Source organism: Patagioenas fasciata, chromosome 11 (assembly GCF_037038585.1).
Source record: "Patagioenas fasciata isolate bPatFas1 chromosome 11, bPatFas1.hap1, whole genome shotgun sequence".
In the NCBI taxonomy this organism is placed as follows: domain Eukaryota; kingdom Metazoa; phylum Chordata; class Aves; order Columbiformes; family Columbidae; genus Patagioenas; species Patagioenas fasciata.
The window spans coordinates 16,666,285-16,688,865 of record NC_092530.1 but is presented as its reverse complement, the minus strand read 5'-3'; the positions used below and the strand labels follow the sequence as shown (position 1 = coordinate 16,688,865).

Genomic DNA, 22,581 nt, shown 5'->3' with positions numbered 1-22,581 from the left:
TAAAAGAATACATTTATTGCACACAGATTTATTCAAATCTTTGCAATAGAATACAGTAAAATGCTATAAAATGGTATGTTACTTACCGTCAGCTACACTGAGGAGATGCTGAATGTTCTTCAAAAAGATGAATTTGACAACATCGTGTTGTCTCTCATGTGTAAGTGGTGGTACAGATGCTCCTGATGCTTTAATTCCTCACAGGTAGTTGCTGCATGATGGGGTCAATGCCATGGAGTTAAGTTTATTGCATAGCAACAAAAAAAGTATTTTAATTTCTGGGGAACAATTGAGAGCTTTATAAAAAAAGGAAATATTTAACTAGGTTTACTGATCAATAATATCTCCTGCGTGGCTGCACTGTGCTTGAGCTTTGGCATTTACTTTCTCTCCTGCAAGTATTCCATAGTCCTCCATTGAACTTTCCTTGGGAAACAAGGGGAATAGGAAGGAAAAATCAAAACATAACTCCAAGTTTACATAGTGTCCATCAGCCACTATATATGTATATGATTTTTTGAAGGCAGTGGTGCTGACATGCACATTCTGTCAGTGGCTTGCCTTTTCCAGAAGTACAAATTCAATGTCGGCTAAATCGCCTACAGCCTGCGATAGGAAGATATCACATGCAACTTCCTAGTAATCTGATGGAGAAGTAGAAAAAGCAAACCACAGTGTTCAGTATTTCTGTTTCTACTTGCCCCCTCCTCAGGATGTAACGTTTGCCCCACAAAGTCTAAGACAATAATTTTAATTGGCCAAAGGTCTGAAACTAATTTTAGTCACTTCTTTGGGGGTTCCCATGTCCCCAAACTTTCCTCCAGAGATGTTACGTCCCTGGCTCTTCTGATCTTTTTTCTTGTTTGTATCCAAAATATGTATTAAATCAGCTCTGTTTGGAGAGTCTGAGCCTCCTTAAAACCATGAAAAATTCAATTACTAATTAGCTGTTTCCTGTTCCTAATGAAGTGAACATGTCGGATTTGGATTAAAATTCAGCTACTGCTCTTCTCTGTTTATGGTTCCAGATGTTTTTGTTTTATCTAGGAGGTTACTTTGACAGCTACTGCTAAATGATAAATCACTCATATTATAGCTGAAATGCATTTTGAAATTGAAATGTGGCAAACTTTGAGATTGCTCCAAGGATCAACGTCAGTTAGCAGGTCAATACTTGTTCTTTCCTTATGAGTGTTTGGTATTGGCATATGCAAAACAGGAATGGGGGAGATGTCAACATTATACAAAATGCTTCTCAATATTATCATTTTGCTATCATCTCCAAGATCAGTACTTGTGTGCTTAGCTGGGTGAATTCATGATTCATTGTATAATGAACAAGAATATGGATTCTTGTTATCTTTAGTTTCTGTGGGCATTTTAATATTTATTTATTCTCTGGCTTAAACTTGCCTAATGTGAAAAATCACAGTTGATAGGTACTATAACTAGGAATATTTTTATGAAGGAAATAAGTGGCTTACTACTCGTTTCCCTAAATAAAGAAAAATAATTTTAAAAGAAATGTGGTGGTTTCTGAAGGAAATAATAGTTTTCCAAGAACATATATTGATTTACTTCTATTACTGTTTTTAATGCAATTTTGTTTTAACACACTGTTCCTGGAAGGTTTTGTGCCAGTGGTAATGGTGTGTTGTGACGCCGTGTTCCCTTCCCAGTCTCACAGAGGCGTGCGATGCAACACGGGCTGCCTTCTGGAAAAAAAGCAGGAAAACAAGTGTTCAGTTAAAAAGCAAATGCCATAAAGGAAGAAAATCCAAATCTGAGTATTTGCAGGCTCTGCTCACCCGGCTGAGTGCCCAGCCCCGAAGCACCGGGTTGGAAAGCGGTTCGTGCTCTGGGACCGGTTCATTTCTGGGCTACATTCACCTCTCGAGGGCTCTGCAGCGCTTTTTCCTCCGTAAAGCGATCTCCTGTGCTGGACAGTTTGTATCAATTGTAGGGCTGGTAATTTGGCTTGAGAAAAAGAAAATAAATTAAAAATCCACAGACAAATAGGAAACCCACCTGAGTTTCAATTAATTATAAAACATGTAATTGCGTAAATGACCTATTTTCTTATCTTTTTTTTTTTTTCCCCTCCAGAAAACAGAACGTACATCAAACCTACTATTATGTACTGAAGGAAACACCTATTGTTGAAAAATGTATAATGATCACTATTTGAAGACTATATAGTTCATGAAATACGTCCCTTCCAACCTTTGATGCCTTCAGTACTGTGTGAAGAACAGGATTTGTAGCATGAAACTTGAAGGACAATTTCAAGCAATTTACTGTTGCTGCATCGAAAACTGCCGTATTGTCATTAAGAAATATTGAGACTTTTTACAAGCTTACCATACCAAACCAAGCCTGTTGCAACAGATCATTTTTAGGTCCCCGGAGATAGAAAGGAGTTTTAGTATTTTTAAGCACACACAGGAATTACTCCCCTCTCCCCCCCAAAAAATGAACTTTTTTTTTCCCTGTGGAGGTAGCTATTACTGTATAGCAATGGCACAATGATTTTAAGCCACAAAGGTCCTCACTGGCTGTACATCATACAAGTCCAGTTTATCACTGAAACTGTTCAACATGGAGCTGTTTCGATTGTGTTTATAAATTAAGCTTTGTTTACTGAAGCAGATACTCGATATATATTACGTTTTAAAAAGAAATGTGTGTACATTTTTTAAAAGAATGATGTAAAAATTGTCCTTTCATTAGATGACCAATTCAAAAGTGTGAGCTAAACCCTAACAGCTGACGTAATATGAGGATTATAATTGATGCTTTTTTTATGCTCAGTTCAGCTTGGCTTTTGGTCTTTTAAAATGAAAAACTGAATATGCAGTAGAGTGTTAGATAATGGAAACTTTTAAGTATGGTTTCTCTGTTGTACCATATTAAGTTAAAGTACACATTCTTTGTTAAAAATGTTCTTGCTAAAAATACAGTATTAAAATTTTTTTGTTTGACTTTGGAAATCTTTTAAGATTTTTTTTTTTTACTGTGAATTCCCATAGTTGTTGTACTAATGCAAAACAATATTTTGCACTATTAAAAATACTTGAAGAAATTACTTAATAAAGAGGGTGGGTTGGTGTTAAACATTTTCCTAATGATTGTATGTTCCAAATTCTGAACTACAGAATTGCAACATTCCGTTCCAAAATACATGACTGAAAGCTGGTTTGAGTCATGTAGAATTAAGTCATCACCTGTTCATTCTTTACTTTCATTCATGGGCCAAAGGCACAATGTTTGTGTACTCACGAACTCCTGTTTCTTTACACATCCTTATGTTTACACACACATACTCTGAATTAAATCACTGTCAAAAACAAACAAAAGAACCTCCTTTAAATAGATCTATGGGGAATAGATTTCCTATGATCCTTTATACCATTATCTATATGTTAAGTGTTCAAAATTTAATTTATTTTTATCACTAGCTTTTCTTTCTGGTGAAGAGACTTTTACTGATTTCTGAAGTATACCTTCCAACTATGCTATGGAGTACAGCAGAAAAGAATCATCTGATTTTTTGTTCCTGAAAGAAATCTTTTAGCATATCCAGGTGTCAGGTCAAGAAAACGTGTTGGCCTCTGTGCTACCCATGGTCACATTAATTATCAGAATAGTCCTTCAGTGTGCAAACATGGTTTATTCCATATAGTTTCTATTCAAGCTTTCTAGTAACTGCATTGATCCCACTGCCATTGATCAAACAATCAAAAACGGAGTGGTGCAAAGAAATTGTGAGTCCTCCTGCACTCTAACAAAAGCTCACATGTGTAAAACACTGCAGCACCTGAGCTTAACTTCTACCGTTGGCTATTTATTAACTTTACTTGCTGCTCCATTGGGATGCTCTGAAATAAGTGTTGGAACTTATTTCTAAATCTTATTTTTAAAAAGGACTTGAAACAGTCCTTGGGATTTCTGACTGATTGAACCAACTCTGGTATCACTTCTATGAACTGCAGCTTTTGAAGAGAGCTCTTTGATGAGTTACTCAGCATCGTGCATTTCAAAAAGACTTTAACTAAATATTTTAGTCTTTGAAAGGGTAGCAGTTTTCTTTAGTCTCCCTAAAGGCAATTTTAGCATGTTTTGTTTGGTGTTTTTTTTTCCTCAACAACTGATTTACATTTCTTAGGGCTGCATTGATAGTGACTGGGTTGATGAGTACATCATTGATTTCTAATTTGCCCTTCCCAGAATAATTTTAAATGTCAAAGTACTGGCAAATGAGATTTAGGAAACTGATAAACTTCAGAGAGTGAATCTGTTGTTAAATCCTTATTAGGCAGCTCCTGATAAATATTGACAAACCAAGACACTGAGGTTTTTATGTGTCAGCTCAACCTAACGAGCACACTTGTAACTCACACTTTCTGGTGGAGAAAGGTATTAAACCCAGAAGGAGAGGAGCAGAACCCTGCAACTGTGTGCTCAGCACCTCCTGACGGCAGCAGAGCAGAGGGACAGGGACAGCCCGTTCAGACATGGCCAGGGGATGGGGTTTGCAGGGGGGACACGGCCGAGGTTGGGGTGCAGTTTCCTACAAAGCGTCTCCCGGTTTGTAACCTGCCTCTGAAATGGCGCGATGCCAATAACGCTGGTGGTCGCCAGACACAAGGTGATCTTGGCTAAATGCAGGCAAGTTAATGGACAGTCTATTTCAGCAGTTTTATGAATCTGGTGTAATGCAGACTGCTATCATAATAAACTCCAACAGAATCAATAGTGACCAATCTCAATTTAAAATCTGGATCTATACTTACACACAGCGAGAGCACTCTCCTTCAGAAATGCGTGGCTGTGCATTAAAAGCTGAATGCTGGTTTAAGTAATTGCTGTCAACAAGTAAGCGGCCCATTAGTATATTTATTTACAGAATATTTTTGGTAACATGACAAAAACGTGGGCTAACCTGAGTTGTTACGAATTTCCTTCCTGGCCTCAGTCGATCTCCACCGCTCCTCCCGTGGCTCTGTGTGCGCAGATTTGGCCTAAACAGGGAACTCGGCCTTGCCAGCCCCAGCCGAGGATCTGTCACCTTTGGCAGCAACCCTGGTACAAAGAATTCCCGCTGTCCCGCTGCTTCTTCCTTGCTGGGGTGAGGCGTGAGAGAGAGGGAAAATCACTTAGCAAGGGCTTTTTAAAGCCAGGTCATGTGCTGTTGTCATTTGTTATACTTATTACAAATGCTTAGGCACTTGGAAAAATCACTGTTAATAAACATTTTGACTTTAGTTCTGTCTGCAAATAAGGGTGTCTTTGATGATTTGAAGTTGGGATGAAAGGGAAGAAAAAAAGTATTTTATAAATTATGACTTTATAGATAGATTATGAGATACTACAGTTTTATATTTGTACATCAAAGAAATCAATTGAAATGAGCCGATTCAGTCCTAGCACAGCACAAACGCTGCAGTTTTCTCCCTTTCCATTAGACCATCATCCATTGCTGTTGTCGGCCAGCTGACATGGTACCTGAACATCCTTTGCGTGAATGTTGGAGTGTGGGAACCTAAGTAGGGGGAAAAAAAATATCTTCTTGGAGCTTATTTTGTAAAATAAAGAAGAGCACCCATTATTCTGAATCCCAGTTAGAAATACAGTAAGATTTTACTTTATATTCATTATCTGATTCTGTCATCATAATAAAAAATTATAAAAGTAAATACAGCACCATGTATTAAAATGCCCTCATGATAACTGATTCTTAACAGATTGGATCTTTTATAATATTTAAAATTTTTAAAAAGACATTTGGCTATGCCCTGCTTTTTCAAAAATGCAATTGAAATTGTGTTCACTGAGTAGCAGACCCCTTTCGTTATATAAGAGTTTTCTGCTTTGGCTGTCTACAAGAGGGGTTACCCTGTGGGGAAAGGACAAGTTTTTGCTGTCCCTAAAACAGAATTGCCCACCTCTGTGTGCACTTCCCACGGGCGGTGGATCTGCTGGGAACTGCAGATCTTCCCTCTAAGAGCGATCCAGCTCGATGCCCGCTCAGCTGGGACAGCTGCTGTGGTTAAAGTCATTGTATTTAAAAACAACCATCTCGGATGGGTTAGACCATACGTACGCCTGTTGCTCCTGATAACAGAATAAGTGCTCCATACTCTGGAATAAACTTTGGGCAGTCAGAGGGTTGCTGGAGATGCAACAGCCAGAGAAGCAGCAAGTTCATACTGAAAACTGTCCCAGCTCTACTTCATCATTGTGTGCTTCAGTCAGCCAACCATGAGACAGACGTATTCATTTTTCACGAGAAATTCTGGAATAAGAAAATGGATAGAGACTTATTTTGAATTGTTGAGTGAAAACATGGTTTCATCATAATAAAATTTGCATCACGCTTCTTTCATAATAGACATTGCAATACGTCTTATACTAAGGTTATTAAGAGTGCTTTCGAAGTATAAAGTCTTATGTACATCTTATGCATAGAGCAGTGGAGTGTCACAGCATCGCATGGATGTACAGACGGCACCGGGGAGCAGACGCCTTTTGGATTTTCCTGCTGGAGAGGCACAGAAGTGGTTTGGGTCATCGTACATTGATCCCTTCCTATGGAGGGCCGAACACAAGCATGGAGTGAGTGCCTGCGTAGTTCTCTTTTTAGGATCTGGACTTTGTCTGCAGCTTTAACCTTATTACCAAAAGGCCACGTGCCTAAAATAAACCGGCCCCATTTCCACCAAAGTGGCCAGATTGCAAGGAAAAAAAACATTGCCATTAAATGAAACAAGATGAATTAGCTAAAAAGAGGGGAAAAGAATGAACAGGAATGATAAATAAACTTTAATTCGCTCCAGTGCCAGTAGGATTTGGATTTAACTTTAATCATGTTTCATTCTGTATCAGGAAGAAATACCTGTTTCTTGTTTCCCCCGAGGATTCCTACCATTAGCTGAAAGTCTGTTTATTCCCAGGGCTGTGCTGCCATCAGTTGATGGTGCTGGGGCACTTACAGAGATGTTTTGGCAGGAAAAATGCTTCATCGTTCACAACATTATTATGAAACATAATATTTTTCTTTCTAGACCAGTCCAAAGCAATTCCATATAAATTGTTGCATTCTCTCCCTTGGTATCAACAGAAGGGGGGGAGGGGCAGAGGGGAACCACATCCCAAAAAGTAAGAAAACAGACAAAAAAATGCTAGTAGCTTAAATAACAAGTAATAAACTCCCTATTGGACCTTTTTTTAATAGTTCTATAAAACTGGTGAAGACAGAAACGGTACTCAGAGATTTTTGGTGTCAGATCAGTGCTCTGCATTTTATGGAGCCATTTACACCTGGGCAAAGTAAGTATTTGATAGCATTTGACAGCTGATTTATTAGCATTTGACACCTATATTACACATGTTGAAATGACTCTACAATGTGCAAAGCAGTGGAAAAACCACTGATTCCTTTCATTGCTTTTTCCTGGTAGTTTAATACTGAGATTCCATTCCAAAGGAAAAAATGAATTCCTTACACCCAGATTGTAATTCTTTATTTCCTCTAATATTTATTATGTTCAGCTCATACTAACTTGGAAAAAAATAAAAGGAAAAAGAGAAAAGCAGTTGTGTTTAATTCACAGACCTGATTTCACAGACCCTGGTTCTGAAAGCAAATCAAAACCAGGCCACACTCGTAATACTGCGAGGGGTCACAGAAAAATGAGAAGTCTGCTGTTGTGATGAGAAACGCTGCAGGACTAAGACTCTTGATTTATAACAGAGCTGGTAAGTAAATTGCATATTTTTGATAGTGAAGAGTTTCTCAAATAAACAGAAATTTTCACCAAATGAAAGTTCTGTTTTCGCTGAAATGAAGTTGGGCTTCTTCAAAGGAAACCCTCAGGAAACTCCGAAGCCACGAAATTTCTTTTTCATGGTTTTGAAGACATGCAGGAACAGATTGTCCAGAACCCATGTAAGAAAGAAGGGGTGGATCAGTTTAACATATTCTGGAATGTGGTGGAATTCTCAGTTTTAGAATTATTAAAATACTTGCACCCAGTGGGGTGGAGGGGAAGTCAATGCCAGCAATATCACCTGTGTGCATAAAATGTCACTGGAGCTATGAGTTTCTAGAAAGAATAAAAGATCCTTCTACACCCCAGGAAATCAAGTCCAATAAGAAGGATCATGAAGACCATGAAAAGATTACGCTATACAATTTGTCAGGTACGTAATTATTTGAAATGCAATTGCCAATGTTATGCGTTGAACAGCATGTGATGTCTTAACGAGAACAGTAATACAGTTTGCTCATCTGGTACCAGCCCAATTTCAAACAGGCCTCTCAGATTTCACACATCGCAGTAGCTTTTCCAGCTAAAATGATGCGGCAAGTGTCGCATGAAGCAGTTCAGTACCTGTGAAGTTCACGGGCTGGTGAGGAGGGAGGACCCATTTGCCAAGCTCTGAATTACTGGCAGACGGACTGACCCACATCTGGTCTTGTCACGTTACTTTACATCACACAATCCAGCAGAAAGTAACCTGGAAAAAAATCACTTCAACACTAGATTGCAAGATTTTCAAGGTTACAGGTGTTTGATTGTCACGGAGTCCATGTTTCCAAGATCAGTTATAGTGGCCTTTCTCTGGCACCCATCGATAAGGGGCAGAGAGCAACCATCAGTTTTACCATCAGCATGAATCAAACTCAATCAAATATTTACCAGTGTAAGTCTTCTGGTCGACACAGCCTCCCAAGAAACCAAAGATCCTCATGCTCATTGCCACTGCCCTTTCCTGTGTTCACGACGCTGGTTTGACTCTCGGTTCCTCACTCGGAGTGGCATACCTAGTCAATCTTCACAAAAAGAAAGAAACAGTCTTAAATGTAAGTCAAAGGACAACAGAATTATTTATTTTGAAACTAGAAATAAAAAGCAGGTATTTTCACTTCCTCAGCACTACAGCTGTATCTGAGTGGAAGAGAAAGAAACAACCCCAAATATTTACTTTGTAACCCATTTTGTAACATTTTTAAAACCAAACATGTATCTTGTACCCAATAAGGGTAGCAAGGGGAAATAATTAAAAGTATCATTTGCTCAGCCTCAGGGAAGGCTTGATTTCCAATGGCAGTGGTTCCAGTATGATGCACCCCAATACATAAGATTTTACTTATTTTATAGCTGTGATTTAGAAACGGAAAATTGACCAGGAGTTACTACTGATGTGATCCGGCTACTTAGGCATTTTGAAAACTGAAGATTGAAAGATAAGGAAGATAACACTGCCTGATGCAAATGGGCTCTGGTTAGTTTTGACTTATGTTTTATTAGGAACTTGGCCATGACGTCCCTTCCTGATGAACACATCCTCAGCCCATTAACGCCTGTGAGAGCTATGCTCCCGTGGCAGAGGGAGCAGATCTTTAGCTGTGCATGTCCAGAGCCTGATGCACAGCCTGCAGTCCTGGGGCTCTCTCAAACCATCACAAGTTAATGAGGATTTACTTTGTGTGCTATCTTCCTATAAAAGTATTTTTTTTAATAGCATAATGGATTAATATTTACCTGTCAGCCTTTGCATCCTTTATTCACTGGTTTCTATCTTACAATCTTGTAAGATAGAAAGATAGAAATAAATATTTACTCACACTTCATGCATACAGATTATTCCACCTGGAACTGTAGCCAGCTCTATTCACTGTGTTGCCTTTCAGCTAGATGCTGTAAAGAAAGGAAATTAATTGTTGCTAAACTTAGGTATGCAATAAAAAGAAGAAAAAAAACAAAGTTAGTGCTTCGAGTCCCCATTTTACTACAAGTGCTTCCTCCCACCCCATCTCCTCCACCAATATGGGGGGATGTATGTGTATATGTGTGTGTAAAAATAAGATTACCTCAAGCTTATTACTGTCCACTGACAGGGTCCTGCTGTAAAAACTTTTGATGAATAGTCAGCATCTAATTCCTGAGTAATAAAACAACCCTGAGTTGCTTGCAATCATTATTCCAAATGGAAAAATTAATTGTAAATAACTGGAAGTCAATTAAGGCTGAGTTCTGCCGGGTAATGCAAATCTTTTATAGTTTTGTTTCAGTTAACTGCCTCATTAATGATTTATAGATGTGTATACAGCTGTGGGAACCATAGCATTATCTAATGCACTCAGAGAATAATTACATATGAAAAGAACGATGCAGCTCAAGGGAAAAACTCAGAAATTACTGCCTTAACTTCAACTATATTAAGATGCAAAGTATTTAGAAACTGACTGTGATGTTTTATCATATTGAGGTTTTATATTCTTTTTAAAAAGGAAAAAAAATAATTATTTCTAAAAAAAATATTTGTATACTTCAGTATTACACAGTATGCAAAAATCAAGATGTCTCAAATGAAGAATGCAAGCCATTTATATATTATTTAAAAGCCCAAGTTATAAAACATTCCCCATCCATTTGTGCATCTGCTATACAGGAAAAAAAAAAGACATTTCTACCATTAAACAATTCATGGGCATATGCATATATCTCTCTGATTTACACAGAGCTAGAAGTAATGTTGGAAAGACTTCCAGAGTTTGAGGTTGTTTATTTTGGTTTTGTTTGTCTGTTTTTGTTGTCATTTTGTTTTGTTTTTTAACTATTCTTTTTGCTCCTAAAACTTATTTAACTTCTAATAGGGCAATAAACCTGAATTTTGCACAATTTCCTACTTATTTCTTATGAAGTCTAATCCAGTGATAAACTAGTGCTGAACATTTGGAAGCACCGCAGAGGATCCTTTGCTTTTAAGCCTGCTTTTCTTCTTACTTAGAGCTTACTTAGGTCAGGGTCTTTCTCACCAAAATCAGGTGTTTGACACACAGAACCTTCCCTGGAATTCCAAATACAGTTGGCTCTGTAACACTGCAGATCCTCAGTCCAAAACTTTTGCATCATTTAGCGCTAGAAGAACGCACTTTTAAAGTTAAGCTTTTGAAGTTGCACTGAATAATCTGTGTAAGGAACAGCTAAATAAATCAAGACTCCGCAATCTGGAAAAGAAATGACTGAGAATTCATGAGACAGAGGTCCACATTATTATCCAATTATGCCTTACCATTTTATACAATTCTGAGGGAAGGCAGGCAGAAATGACACATATTTATCAATGTGGTATTATACTTTATTCCGCCTATATGCCTTTGGCAGTAACTTCAGAAGATGAATGTCAAACATAACCAGCTAATAACTCAAGAGCTATTATTCTGAATTACAGACACCCTGAAGGAGAGCAGCCTCAGTGATCATTTCTCCTTGGATCAAATTCTTGAAGCATTCCAGTTGGATCAGTGTTTGCACAAGAAATGCTCCCCTTTAATTCTCATGACTTCTGCTGGCTGCACTGTCCTTCCCGTGGGGTACGGAGAATGCAACAAATGCATGTGGTGAAGCCTACTTGGATGGTTTTGCAAAAATCCAAGCAGAGAATGAAAATTCAGAGAAGGCAATACTGTTACTGAAGCAGTCTCTTAGGTTACAGTAACTATAATTTCCAGAAACAGCTGAAATTCAAAGTTCAGCCTTTTTGCAGTTCTGTTATTGTTCATGTGCTGCATAGGTATTTTATTGAGTATTAACTGGAGCAAGGAGTTACAGTTTGTATATTATTGTCCTTAGCAGTTCCTGTTAGCTTGGCCAAACAACTTAGCATGCTTTCTGTTACACAAGGTTTTACACTGGATTCACCCGCGTATCATGTCTTATTTCAAACTTGTTTGAAAAGCGGCCGCTTCACTAGTTGGCATGGCACTGCTAATATCTTTGTGAAAGTGGACTAGGTTGACCACCACAGGGATCTATTCTTATCTACATACAGCACACAGATTTTAGACAGTCTCACTAAAATTATAATCTATCTGAACACCTAAGCACGTACAATCAAGATGCCTATTTGTCAGAATGGGTCTATCCAAAACAAAGGCATAAGCATGTGTACAAACCCCTGATGTATTAGAACCTACACTTTTTGGGAAGTAAAAAAGTGCAGATGTACAAAATTTGTGAACACACAAAAGAACTAAGAAATGCCAAGATGCAACAGGGTAACCAAAACTGAACCAACAAGCAGATTGGATAAATATAAACCCCATAGTCCACAATCAGGTTGGGAAACAATGGCGAGTTTAAATTGCCTTTTTGTTCCATGACCTCCTTGGTCTTTCTGATTTAGGTGGGTGGGCTGACTCTCCTGACGACAGTTGACAAAAATCTCCTAATTATTTCTGTCCAATAAAGAGATTCTGTATCTGCATTGGTCAGGAAAATAATCCATGTGGTTTAAACACTCTCTGCCCTTGTCCCTTCATTTTGTGCAGTGCCCAGAAGTGGGACTCAGTGTCCCCATGCCCTGAAAATCCTCATCGTTTGTGATGAGAAGATGACAATAATCAGTGACAGTAAGAAACAACAGAAGTGCAAAATCCAAACTACTGTCATTTTAGTCTTTCATTGATAATATTTCACAGAATAAAGACATTTTTTTGTCCTACAGGCTACAGACAGGGCACACACACAACCATTTATTGAATGGGAAAGGTGGAGCTTGTGTGGGAGCTGATGGGTTCTGCTGAGGCAAAACATTACAGGGGATCCAGTGCTCAAGCACAACTGTATCTGTAGCCAGACATCCAAAAGAGAAATGCTTACCCGGCTGTATTTGTCAGCCTCCCAGGGCCCAGAGACTAGATGAAAAAAATGGATAAAGATATTTTAAAAAAATCCCTTGGGACCATCTCCTGTATTTAATAAGGAAAAGCACCTTCTGTGCAGCCAATAAAAGTTGAGCCTCTCATGAAGATTTATACCATATTACACACTGAAATTCAATGTACAACGATACCCCTGTGTACACTGTTGTCAGAATAATAATCTTTGTCTGTCTGATCAACTTATATTTTATGCCAACAACACAGCATTTAATATTACACAGTTTCAGAGGAAGAAAATATATTTATTCATGCGACAACTTGCCCAGTAGCTTAAACAGACAAAGTGAAAAAAAATAGCTTGGAGTTTTTACATTAACTTATGATCCACAATACAGATTTCTATACAATTTTAGCAATTTTATGCAGCAATATAAACTATGATTCTAAATCTAGTTTGTGAAAATGTCTTACTATTTTATACTGACATGAGGAATAATACAGCTGGATATGACTGCTGAAGCTTGCTTTTGGCATTCTCCTGAAATGAGGAGACTAAAAATACAAATGGTAATCAACAGCTTTTTTTCTGTATTCTGCATTATCACATTCTGTGCTGTATTCTTAGGCTTTGTGTCTCAAAATATGTATCAAGAAACACTTATAGAGAAGATAAACTCCCACCTCCAGTCAAAGCACTCCTTGTCAGAAATCAGGATCGTTTCAGCAGAGAAAGTCTACCCACTGCACAGGGCTTGTTCCAAATGATGCGATGCTCTGCCAGACAAGAAAGCTTAAGAAAGACAGAAAAGCTCTCTTGTATGTAGATCCATTAAAACTATTCTTCTAGCAGCCTGAGCAGAAAACTAATGGACTTCAAATGATTTATTGTTACTGTTTTAAAGGCACCCACTTCTTACTTCACAATAATTTTTCTTTATATAATGATAATTGACAAAAAAAGATCCAGGGGACACCCCCCAACAAGCTAATGAAAAGACTGCATGTAGGATTGGGAAGAGAAATAAAAGAGGATGGTTAGAAATTTATACGTACCCCAAGGTATACACCCATAAAACAAAACTACACACTCATAAAAGAGAGGTGTGCTACAATCTTTTAACAATAGTAATTAAATTTCACTTTAATCTTACTATTGCAGAGGAAAAGGCAAATTCTTGGGAGAATGTAATAAAGTTGGTAGATTTCTTCATGTATGGTGGATTTATCAAAACCTTCAAATCTTCTGGGCAGGCTGCGTGCCTTTAGGGAAGTGTTGCCTGGTAATCCATTGGTGACTACTCTTGAAACTTTTCCAAAATCATGTATTTTTTGCATCAAGACACAATCGAAGTTGACTCTTCCCCATAACAGGATGCAATAGAGCCTAAAGAAAATGACTGGTTCCAAGGTACGCAATGTGTGCACACACTCACACAGAGATAATTTTTCCATAGGAAGGAGCTACTGAAATTTGTTGGCCAAGGATTGGCTGCAGCTCCAACACATGGCAGATTTGGACATTTCTTTTGCAACTGAAAAGAGGAAACAGCCATGTACTGTCATGTTGATTATCACAACCTTCCTATTCAGTTTTCTGTAGACTCGTATATATGCTAAAATTTATACACCAAGTCCATTTATATGAAATAAGTTACACATGTTGAAACATGGAAACAGACACCACATGACAGAAATGTGTATGAGAAAAGCACACCAACACTATAGGAGTAGAAAGAAAGTTAAAGACACACACAGATTATGTCCTGCTTTGTGATTTACAGGAATTTGCTTGCATAGAGCACATTTGGAGTGCTTTGATCAGATTAACTATTCTATATAAAAGCAAATGGATGCTTAGAGCCTACAGTATTTTGTCCCATGGGGAAAAGAAAAAATGTCAATAACAAATGAGATGGCCACCAAAATAACTCAGATATTCATTGACTGATAGTCTGAAATTATTCCAGAGAGGTAAGAAAAAGCAAAGGAAAATCAAAACATCAGAAACAGTAATGTCTAAAAGCATAAGAGAGATCTCGCACAAGGCCAGGTAGACCCAGATCAGAGGAGCTGTGATTTACACCAGCTGAGGAGCTGGCCAGGATCTTTATGTTCTTGAAGCTCAGACTATAGAAATACATTCAGGGAGTCATAGTCACTGTCTGAGAATTAGAAACGTAGATTGTGTTCAGAGTCCAAAAATAGATGTGATCTATTTTTATTGGCAAAGGAAAAGATAGCTCCCTCCTTCCTTCACCAGAAAACTCCAAACCAGATCCACATGATACAAGTGGAACACATTTAACCTGGAGAGGTTTTATTTGTAGGTCAGTCAAATGTACTTTAATAATCTTTAAATGCTGAATAACACACCAAATTAATTACTGTTGCAATAGGATGACGACTGATAGTACAGTATACAGACAAGATCTGAAGTGAAAATTAAATATTATATTTCTAATAAAAATTAGAGATTCTTCATTGAAGAACAGATTTCATAATTCACAAACTGTCATTACCTAGCTATGCTTTTGTTTAGTGGTAACTTAGTTCAACTGTTGTTCTTAAAAAAAATGCAGATTTGTTTTTTTTCTCTATTTAAAAAGTACACATTTGAATGATCTATTTAAAAGATTTCACACACTTCTGTTAGCTTCCAAATATATACTGTGACACAAATATCTGCATGCTGCAAATGTATTGCACATGAACGTTTGTGCTTGTCTAACCAGGCACATTAAATTGAGCTACACAGATACATGTCATATATTCCCCTTGGATGGCTCAAGCAGGCTGCTGCTACGGTAAAATATCACCTGCCACTATTGCCCCACGGTCCCAACCCTACTCCTATGGAAGTGGAATACTTCATATCTAATAAATGTAACCAGAGTTTGTTATAGATATGGAAGAACCTCTACCAATAAAGGCTGACATTTGTTTGCATTTTGACATAGGCTTTTGGGTTCACATTTTTTGTATTTATCAGTTTGCTAAATATATTTGTCATATATTTGAAGATAGTGAATCTTGAAATGGTCAGAGTTTGCAGCTATTGGAAAAAAAAATCTGTTATACATCTCATACAGCTGCATCTCAGGTTAAGATTGTGTAAATAAAGTTTTCCTGAGAGATTCCTTTACCCACTGGGAAAAAATTTGGAAGATACCCCAGCAAACACTAAATATTTCAGCATTTCAGACCTTATACAGGGCCTCTTTTTATGATTTAATATATTTCACCTATTTTTCTTTCCATAAACCAATTTGCTTATCCTAGCAGCATATAACAAAAAACTAGTTACATAAAATAATGCTTAGATCTTATATTTAATGCAAAATGAAGCACATAAAACTGGCTACTTAAAATACTTTTGTAGCTTTTGTAAGTTTTTTTGGTTTTGTTTTTGTTTTGGGGTTTTTTTTTTTGCTATAAAGCAAAACAGGTATCCCTGTTTCCTATTAATCTTTCTTGATGTATTCTATTCAGGGTGGCCAGCAAACTGATAAGATCTTTCCTTCAGCTTTCAAAATTACTGAATCTGGAAATAGTTCTCATTTATCTCATGCACTGCTGAGAAAACAATCTCAAATCATTGGTTCTACTGATGAAACTTCCTTAGCAACACAAGGGCTCCAGAATTATTTTTCAAACCTTGTCAATGCTTCCTGTGAGGTTTCCGTCACTGTCAACATCGAGCACTTCGCAGATGAGGGGAAAAAAATAAACAACCCAACCCAGAAAGCTGTGATAAATTAATAGAGGCTAAATTAATAGACTAAATGGAATTAATAGAAGCAGTGATAAATCTAATAGAGAAATTCCATAACAATAGTCCAGTGAATAACATTTTAGATTTACCAAGTCTTTTATCACTTAGATGAAAATCTATAGGGAAATGACTATGTCCCAACGGCATCAAAAAAAAAAAAAAAAGCTGAGTTCTTAGACCTGTGCCATTCTCTGCAGCACAAGGCACTGGGTAGGGGCTTTGCATGGAGACGGCACCTGGGAGCAGCACAGGACGACCCTCACCTGCCTTTGACCTTGGAAGCTGTGGGGTTAGACTGGACACCCGGGCAGACAAGAGGATGTGACTCCAGAGCAGGAACTTCCAGAGCAGTGGAGAAGTCTGCTCTGATGAAACTTAGGGACTGGTCCCCTTGCCATTCTGGTGCTTTCAGATGAGACTTTGCAGCCATGTTCTCTCATTGTATATTAAGTTTAGACCACAGATTAAACCTTTACCATATTTGGTTTATATCGATTAAGCCTCAAGTGTGCAACTAGTTTCTTGAAGCTAGATTTCAACATTTGCTGCTCAAGTCTGTAAAGTGTCAGCAGTGCAGGCATTTGGCTTTTAATGTAACTGGAACAGACTAGTTTAAAGCTACTTTATTTCAGGTACCTCCAGTCTCAGGTTAGAGAGTGCTTTCTGCTGTGAAGATTTTTTCCTTCCCTGACACAAATGTTCACCCTAGTTCTCAAATTCACCAGTACTCATCTGACACTTCGCACGTTGCCAAATGTCTACTCAAACACTAAAAACCCCAGTTTCTGCCGAGTTCTAAACTAAGTGTTAGAGGATGGCTGAGAATCAGCAGTAGCATGCCTGTCTAGGGCTGAGCACTGAACATTAACACTTTGCTGACTGCTGAAGCTGGCTGAGCAGAATGCTGGTTACCTTCTGTAGGGGTGGACCTTGCTCCCTGCTGTGACCTGAGAAGCAGGTGCTGACACCAGGAGCGTGCTCGGCACCAGGGAACACTGCTCCTAGCCTGCCACAGTGAGGAGGTGAGGAACACCTGGAGCCAAAGGAAAGGGTTCTCAAAGGGTTCTCAGTCAGCCTGAGCTCCCTGGCATGGGCAGGGTGGATTTCACAGCAGAGAGTGAAGAATGAAGAAGGTGGCTCAGACTTCTACCTTCCGAAGCACCTGCTGCAGGGGCACATCTCGGGGGGGTCAGCTTCCTCAGGGAATTGCCCTCACTTGTATTTTTTTTTTTTTCCCCCCACAAATTCCTCAGCATTTGTTTAAAGTGACATCGAATCCCCATCTGTTTTACAGAGCGACTATCACACATATCTGTGTAACCCAAACTGGAATGGATACCTGCTGTATGCATGAAGATGTGGTCAGGAAGGACAGGAAATCCCTGCTGATACTACACATGACAAACCATAATATTCTTCCAATATTTGCCTTCAACTTTAAATCTTCAACTTCTTTTTGCCACCCTTCAGCCTAAGAATAGGTTCTTAACTTCTAAGAATAGCTTAAGAACTCTTCAGAATAACTCTTAAGAACAACTTCTTAACCTCCTTCTAAATTAGCTGAGTGCTCCTCTTTCCATCCATTCTGCATTGACTTCAGACAGACTATTTAAAGCCAGGGAGATTAAATCAGGAGGAGAATAGAATGGCAGATAAGATAGCAAATGTCTGATACTAAAATATCTACTGCACAATAACACTGTTCCGATATAAGCTGGAAAAGTGATACACAATAAAGTTAAATAGCATTAACATTATTTGATAGAAGACCTTTCTCAAAAAGAGTAGTAAAAAAACTGCATGGCCTTCTCAATGAAGAAAATTAAAATTTCATATAGATAATGTGTATTAGTTGATACATATGTCATTGAGTCCAGCAAATTCTCTTTGCCTTTTACTTAACAATCTTTCATCCTTGCTGTTAAGTGTTTGTTAGATGTTATTAACTTTTTTGAATAGATTTAAACTATGGTATTGCTTCTACCAAAGAGAGAGACACTTTCTCCCCATACATAATTTAACCAATGAAAGGTGGGAAAGAATGTGCCAAAAGTACAATTTAATATTAAAAAAAAAAAAAAATTGAAATGTGGAGCACCCAGGATATTGTACTAGTCAGGTATGGTTTTTAAAAATAAGACCACTAAAACCATTTCATATATAAAATAAGGGTTTCAAGCAACAAAGTATTTAGTAGTTTCTGGCACTGAGTTTGTTAGCTGACCTGGAAAAATTAAATGCAAAAAAGTGAACAATGTTCAAAGGGATTCCTCGGTGAAGACACCACATATGACAAATTTCAACCTTTAAATATTTTGGTATATTTCTATATTATATAAATAATACCCCACACTCTCCCATTCTGTATTATAAATATATTACATGAATTCAGATAAATGTTTCATATTGTTCCCTCCCTCATTCATACCTTTAAAAACATGCAGCTATGATTTATGCTTTTGAGGATGGCATAATAGAATTTGACATTTTCCAGCTGAGGTGTGGCCTAGTTCCAGCTCCATGCTTCATTACATTGTACTCCCTTTGAAAGGATGGGAAGAGTAAAAATAGCCAGGTTGTTAAAAATGTAAAAAGGCATAAATGAATTCTCACCAGATGTCCTCTTCAATTGTCATTTTCATAAAATTATGGCTGTTAAACTTTTGCTTACCATAAAACACTAGAAATCAATATATGCTATGAACGTGTATCTGGAGAGATTGCTCCCACCTCACTAGCATCCTCTCTTCTTTAGATAATTTAGATAGGAGAGGACTGTTCTCATTTAAAATAGTATTAAAACTGTGTATTAAAGTGAAGAAAAGTAACGAATACATGCTACGTAGTAGAAGTCTGAACGCCATCGCATGTACACATCTAGAGGCATTCAGAAAAAGAATATTTGAACCCACAAGTTTTCTTTCTTTTTCCAAACAGAGCGAACTTGGGAAAACACAGATATGAAAATGAAAAATGGCTAAACTACCCACGTTCCACTCCTTTTGATAACCCCTGTTTCAGGCACTAGGAAGCTCCTATTACCCTTCCTTACCAAATCACATAAAACGTGTTTTCCTTATCCTGCTGTTTTTATCTTAACATCAAAGCAGCTGGTTTTGGCACTTTCTCTACTTTTCAACTATATTGATATGTAGCAAAGGTGTTGTACAAAATTATAATGTTCAAGTACCAAACCTGTTTTATAGCTGTTCTCTCGCTGTAAGATGAATGTAAAATAATTGTTTGAAAAGAAAAATGGGAATTATGCCACTTGCTGTAAGGGTTCCTGCAAATGGGTTGACTTGCTGAATGTCACAGGAAGTTTGGGATGAAGATTTCTGCTGTCTGAAGAAAAGGTGTGTTCTTTGGTCGAAAAAGTTGTTACAAACAGGATAGCCAAGAAAAAAGATTTGTCAACTTCCCTCTGAACAGCAAGAGGTTGAGTAGATTACTCAATATTTGTCAGACTTGAGGTGATTGCCTGTCACTACCTAAAGAAGTAAATAGTATTGACAGATTTATAAGATCAAAATTCAAAGCCTGCAAGGAGATGTATCTGCATCATACAGTCCATTGCAAAGACCTGTTTTAGGAACCTGTTGGGCTCAACTGTGAGGAGTAGAAAGCGTGCAGGCAACAGCACATGAGCGCCCAAGGATGATCCCTGCCATGCGGTTACGTCCTTGTTCTCCAAGCAACTACCCAGCCCTGTCAGAACACCTCAATGATGGGCTCAGCAGCTCCTGGCAATTTCCTAAGGAATTCTCTGTTACGCTGTGCTGACATACCAGCTCAATCTGACTCAGTTTGGACATTTAATGTGAAGCTGTATATCTGTATAAAAATGTGACCTAAACAGCTTAACATTTTTTTTTAATTATTTCCCCTGCACATTCTTATTCATCCTCAGAAAATCTCTGAGAAGCTGACATTTATGAATAATCCCTTGTGTAATACTACTCTAAGCTTCTCCAGGCAAGAGTGGAAGCAGCTGGAGGAGAAAAGCACAGGGAGCCTGGATTTCCTTTGGAATCAGTGACCCTATTACTAATAGCCACGGTTTCTGAATGGGGAGGGCATCTGATCTGCTACAAATGCAGAGGGGTGAAAAGCAGAATAATAGGAAGGGTCAGAAAACACTTGATTAAGTAATCCTGTAAATCTGGGCCTGAATGTGAAGAGAAGCACGAATAAATACAGAAAGAAAATCAGCATGTGAATAGAAAAGGGAAGCGGGAATTGAAGGCGTAAACTGGGCTCTGATTATAGGAAAGGGTGGAGCTTGTTTGGTGAAATAAAAGAGGACTGGTAGGAGGTGAGAGCTTGGAGCTACTCAGTTGAAAGGAAACTAGATCTGAAAAGTGGATTTGTTAGAGGGTGGCTATAGACTGGCACAAGAGGCAGCACAGGATGACTTGTAAGTAAAACTGGGCTTGAAGTGCTGTAAATGAGGTAAAACTGGTGAAAGAAGAAACAAAAAGAGATGGCAGGGAGGAAAGCAGGACTCCCTCAAACCAGAGGAAGAAGTAGTACCAGCTGGGTGCAGTTGTTCTGATGGCAGTGTCGGTTTTATTTTCCTCTAGAATGGGAACGTATCCTTGTACTGCTGGTTGTTCTAACAGCTCTTCAGAAAAGGTCTCTAGTAGAGTTAATCATTGAAGCACACTGGAGAAGCATGTGGTGAGGGTGTATAATATAACGTATTCTAGATTCATACAGGAGAAATATGCAAATGCATATATAGGTATATGGCGACAAGAAAACAACAAATAGAAAACACTTCATAAAGTAGAGAAGTTATTTCTATCTTGGTTTTGGAACGTGCAGATGTTGTGGATTGTTTCTATACTAAAATAAACTAAGTTTATTGAGACAATTAGCATGCATAAACGCTGCAGCAGGACAACTATTCACCAACATTTTATTTTCTGAGCTGATTCAATGTAAGCAATTCTACTTTCATTTAAATATGTATTTGGTAACTGTGCTTTACAGTAGTGTATCTGAGTACTCAAGTACTTCCAAAAACTGGACATTTATAGGATCTTGCCTTGATATTTTTCTTACAATAATGGTATCGGCTATGAGATCTACTGTAAACGTCGAGAAGGGTGTTGGTTTTTGTACTGTCTTTTTATAATTTTTTTTAATCTATAGCTATGTACATACACAGTAGACTAGTAATACACCATCACTCTACAACAAATGTGGACAAAACAATCTATTATACTAAAAGGAGGATGAAAACCACAAGTGGTTAAGAAATGGCCTGCCGACTCGCTATAGCCGAGAAACAGGTAACGTAATCATTGACCTCTGTAGTTTTCATTATTAAATTACACAAGTCAAAAAAAAAAAAAAAAAAGCAAAGCATATTGAAGTCTACTCAGTAGAAGAATGCAGCTATAAGTCAAATATTTGTCTTTGTCCCCTGCGTTCTACCTGGAGATTTAGAACTTTCAAAAATATGGATGATTTTATTCCTCATTTAATACAGGCTTCAGCATGAAGCTCCTCTAAGCATGGAGGTCCAGGAAAAAATTCTGATCTTTCTACTACTGTCATGATCTTTGTAAAGCTAATGACTGTAAATATTGGTAAGCAATTTCCCTGTTCAGGATAACATGCTTAGAGGATTATTTGCTAGAATCTTAGAAAATGGTGCAGAATAATTGCAGGCTCATAAACTTCCAAAATGCAAAATCACAAGAATAGCCATATCTTGTCAGTTTTTGCACTGGCAGTATTCAGTATTCTTCTCCTTGATTTAGAAAGAGACACTACTTACGTTACTGTATCACAGTAGCAAGTCTCTTAATTAAAACTCTATCTGTGCTATCATCTAACCTTCATTTGAAGTCATTAGCATGACTAAAATGACCTGTAAGATTCCATCTATTATATCATAAGCAATGATTTTGGGGAGAAAATATCTATGCCTTTAGAACTGTTTATTAACTTAAAAGCAAAAAAAACCAATAAATTGTTTAGTTCTGTAAAAAATAGACTCTAATTCTATGAAGGTTAATTTCCAATGAAAAAAGCAGAACCCACGTACCTGCTTTTAACTGATGAGTGCGTTCATTACAGAGACAAAGCAAAATATAAATGCAAACCGAAATACATCCCACAATTC

The 22,581-nt window shown here is 37.8% G+C and overlaps 1 protein-coding gene and 2 long non-coding RNA genes across 4 annotated transcripts in view; 1 reads left to right on the top strand and 2 right to left on the bottom strand.

Annotated features, from left to right (window-relative positions):
- Positions 1 to 2,981, top strand: part of DACH2 (dachshund family transcription factor 2) — a 253,762-nt gene extending 250,781 nt beyond the window's left edge. For both annotated transcript variants that reach the window (XM_065846925.2, XM_065846924.2), the window contains exon 12: positions 2,107 to 2,981. In XM_065846925.2, the coding sequence (XP_065702997.1) occupies positions 2,107 to 2,144 (38 nt within the window). In that variant the 3' untranslated portion in view covers positions 2,145 to 2,981. The remainder of the gene's footprint in view (positions 1 to 2,106) is intronic.
- LOC139828845 (uncharacterized) lies at positions 613 to 5,303 on the bottom strand. The gene is made up of 3 exons (XR_011740886.1): positions 4,943 to 5,303; positions 1,809 to 1,977; positions 613 to 1,715 (listed from the first exon to the last, which is right to left on the bottom strand). It is a non-coding gene; the product is annotated as an uncharacterized lncRNA (long non-coding RNA).
- Positions 5,304 to 8,747: 3,444 nt separating this feature from the next.
- The window catches only part of LOC139828841 (uncharacterized), a 31,839-nt gene continuing 18,005 nt past the window's right edge, over positions 8,748 to 22,581 (bottom strand). Inside the window, exons 2-3 of the long non-coding RNA XR_011740864.1 lie at positions 9,632 to 9,704; positions 8,748 to 8,836 (exon numbers count right to left, since the gene is read on the bottom strand). This is a non-coding gene — a long non-coding RNA (uncharacterized lncRNA). The remainder of the gene's footprint in view (positions 8,837 to 9,631; positions 9,705 to 22,581) is intronic.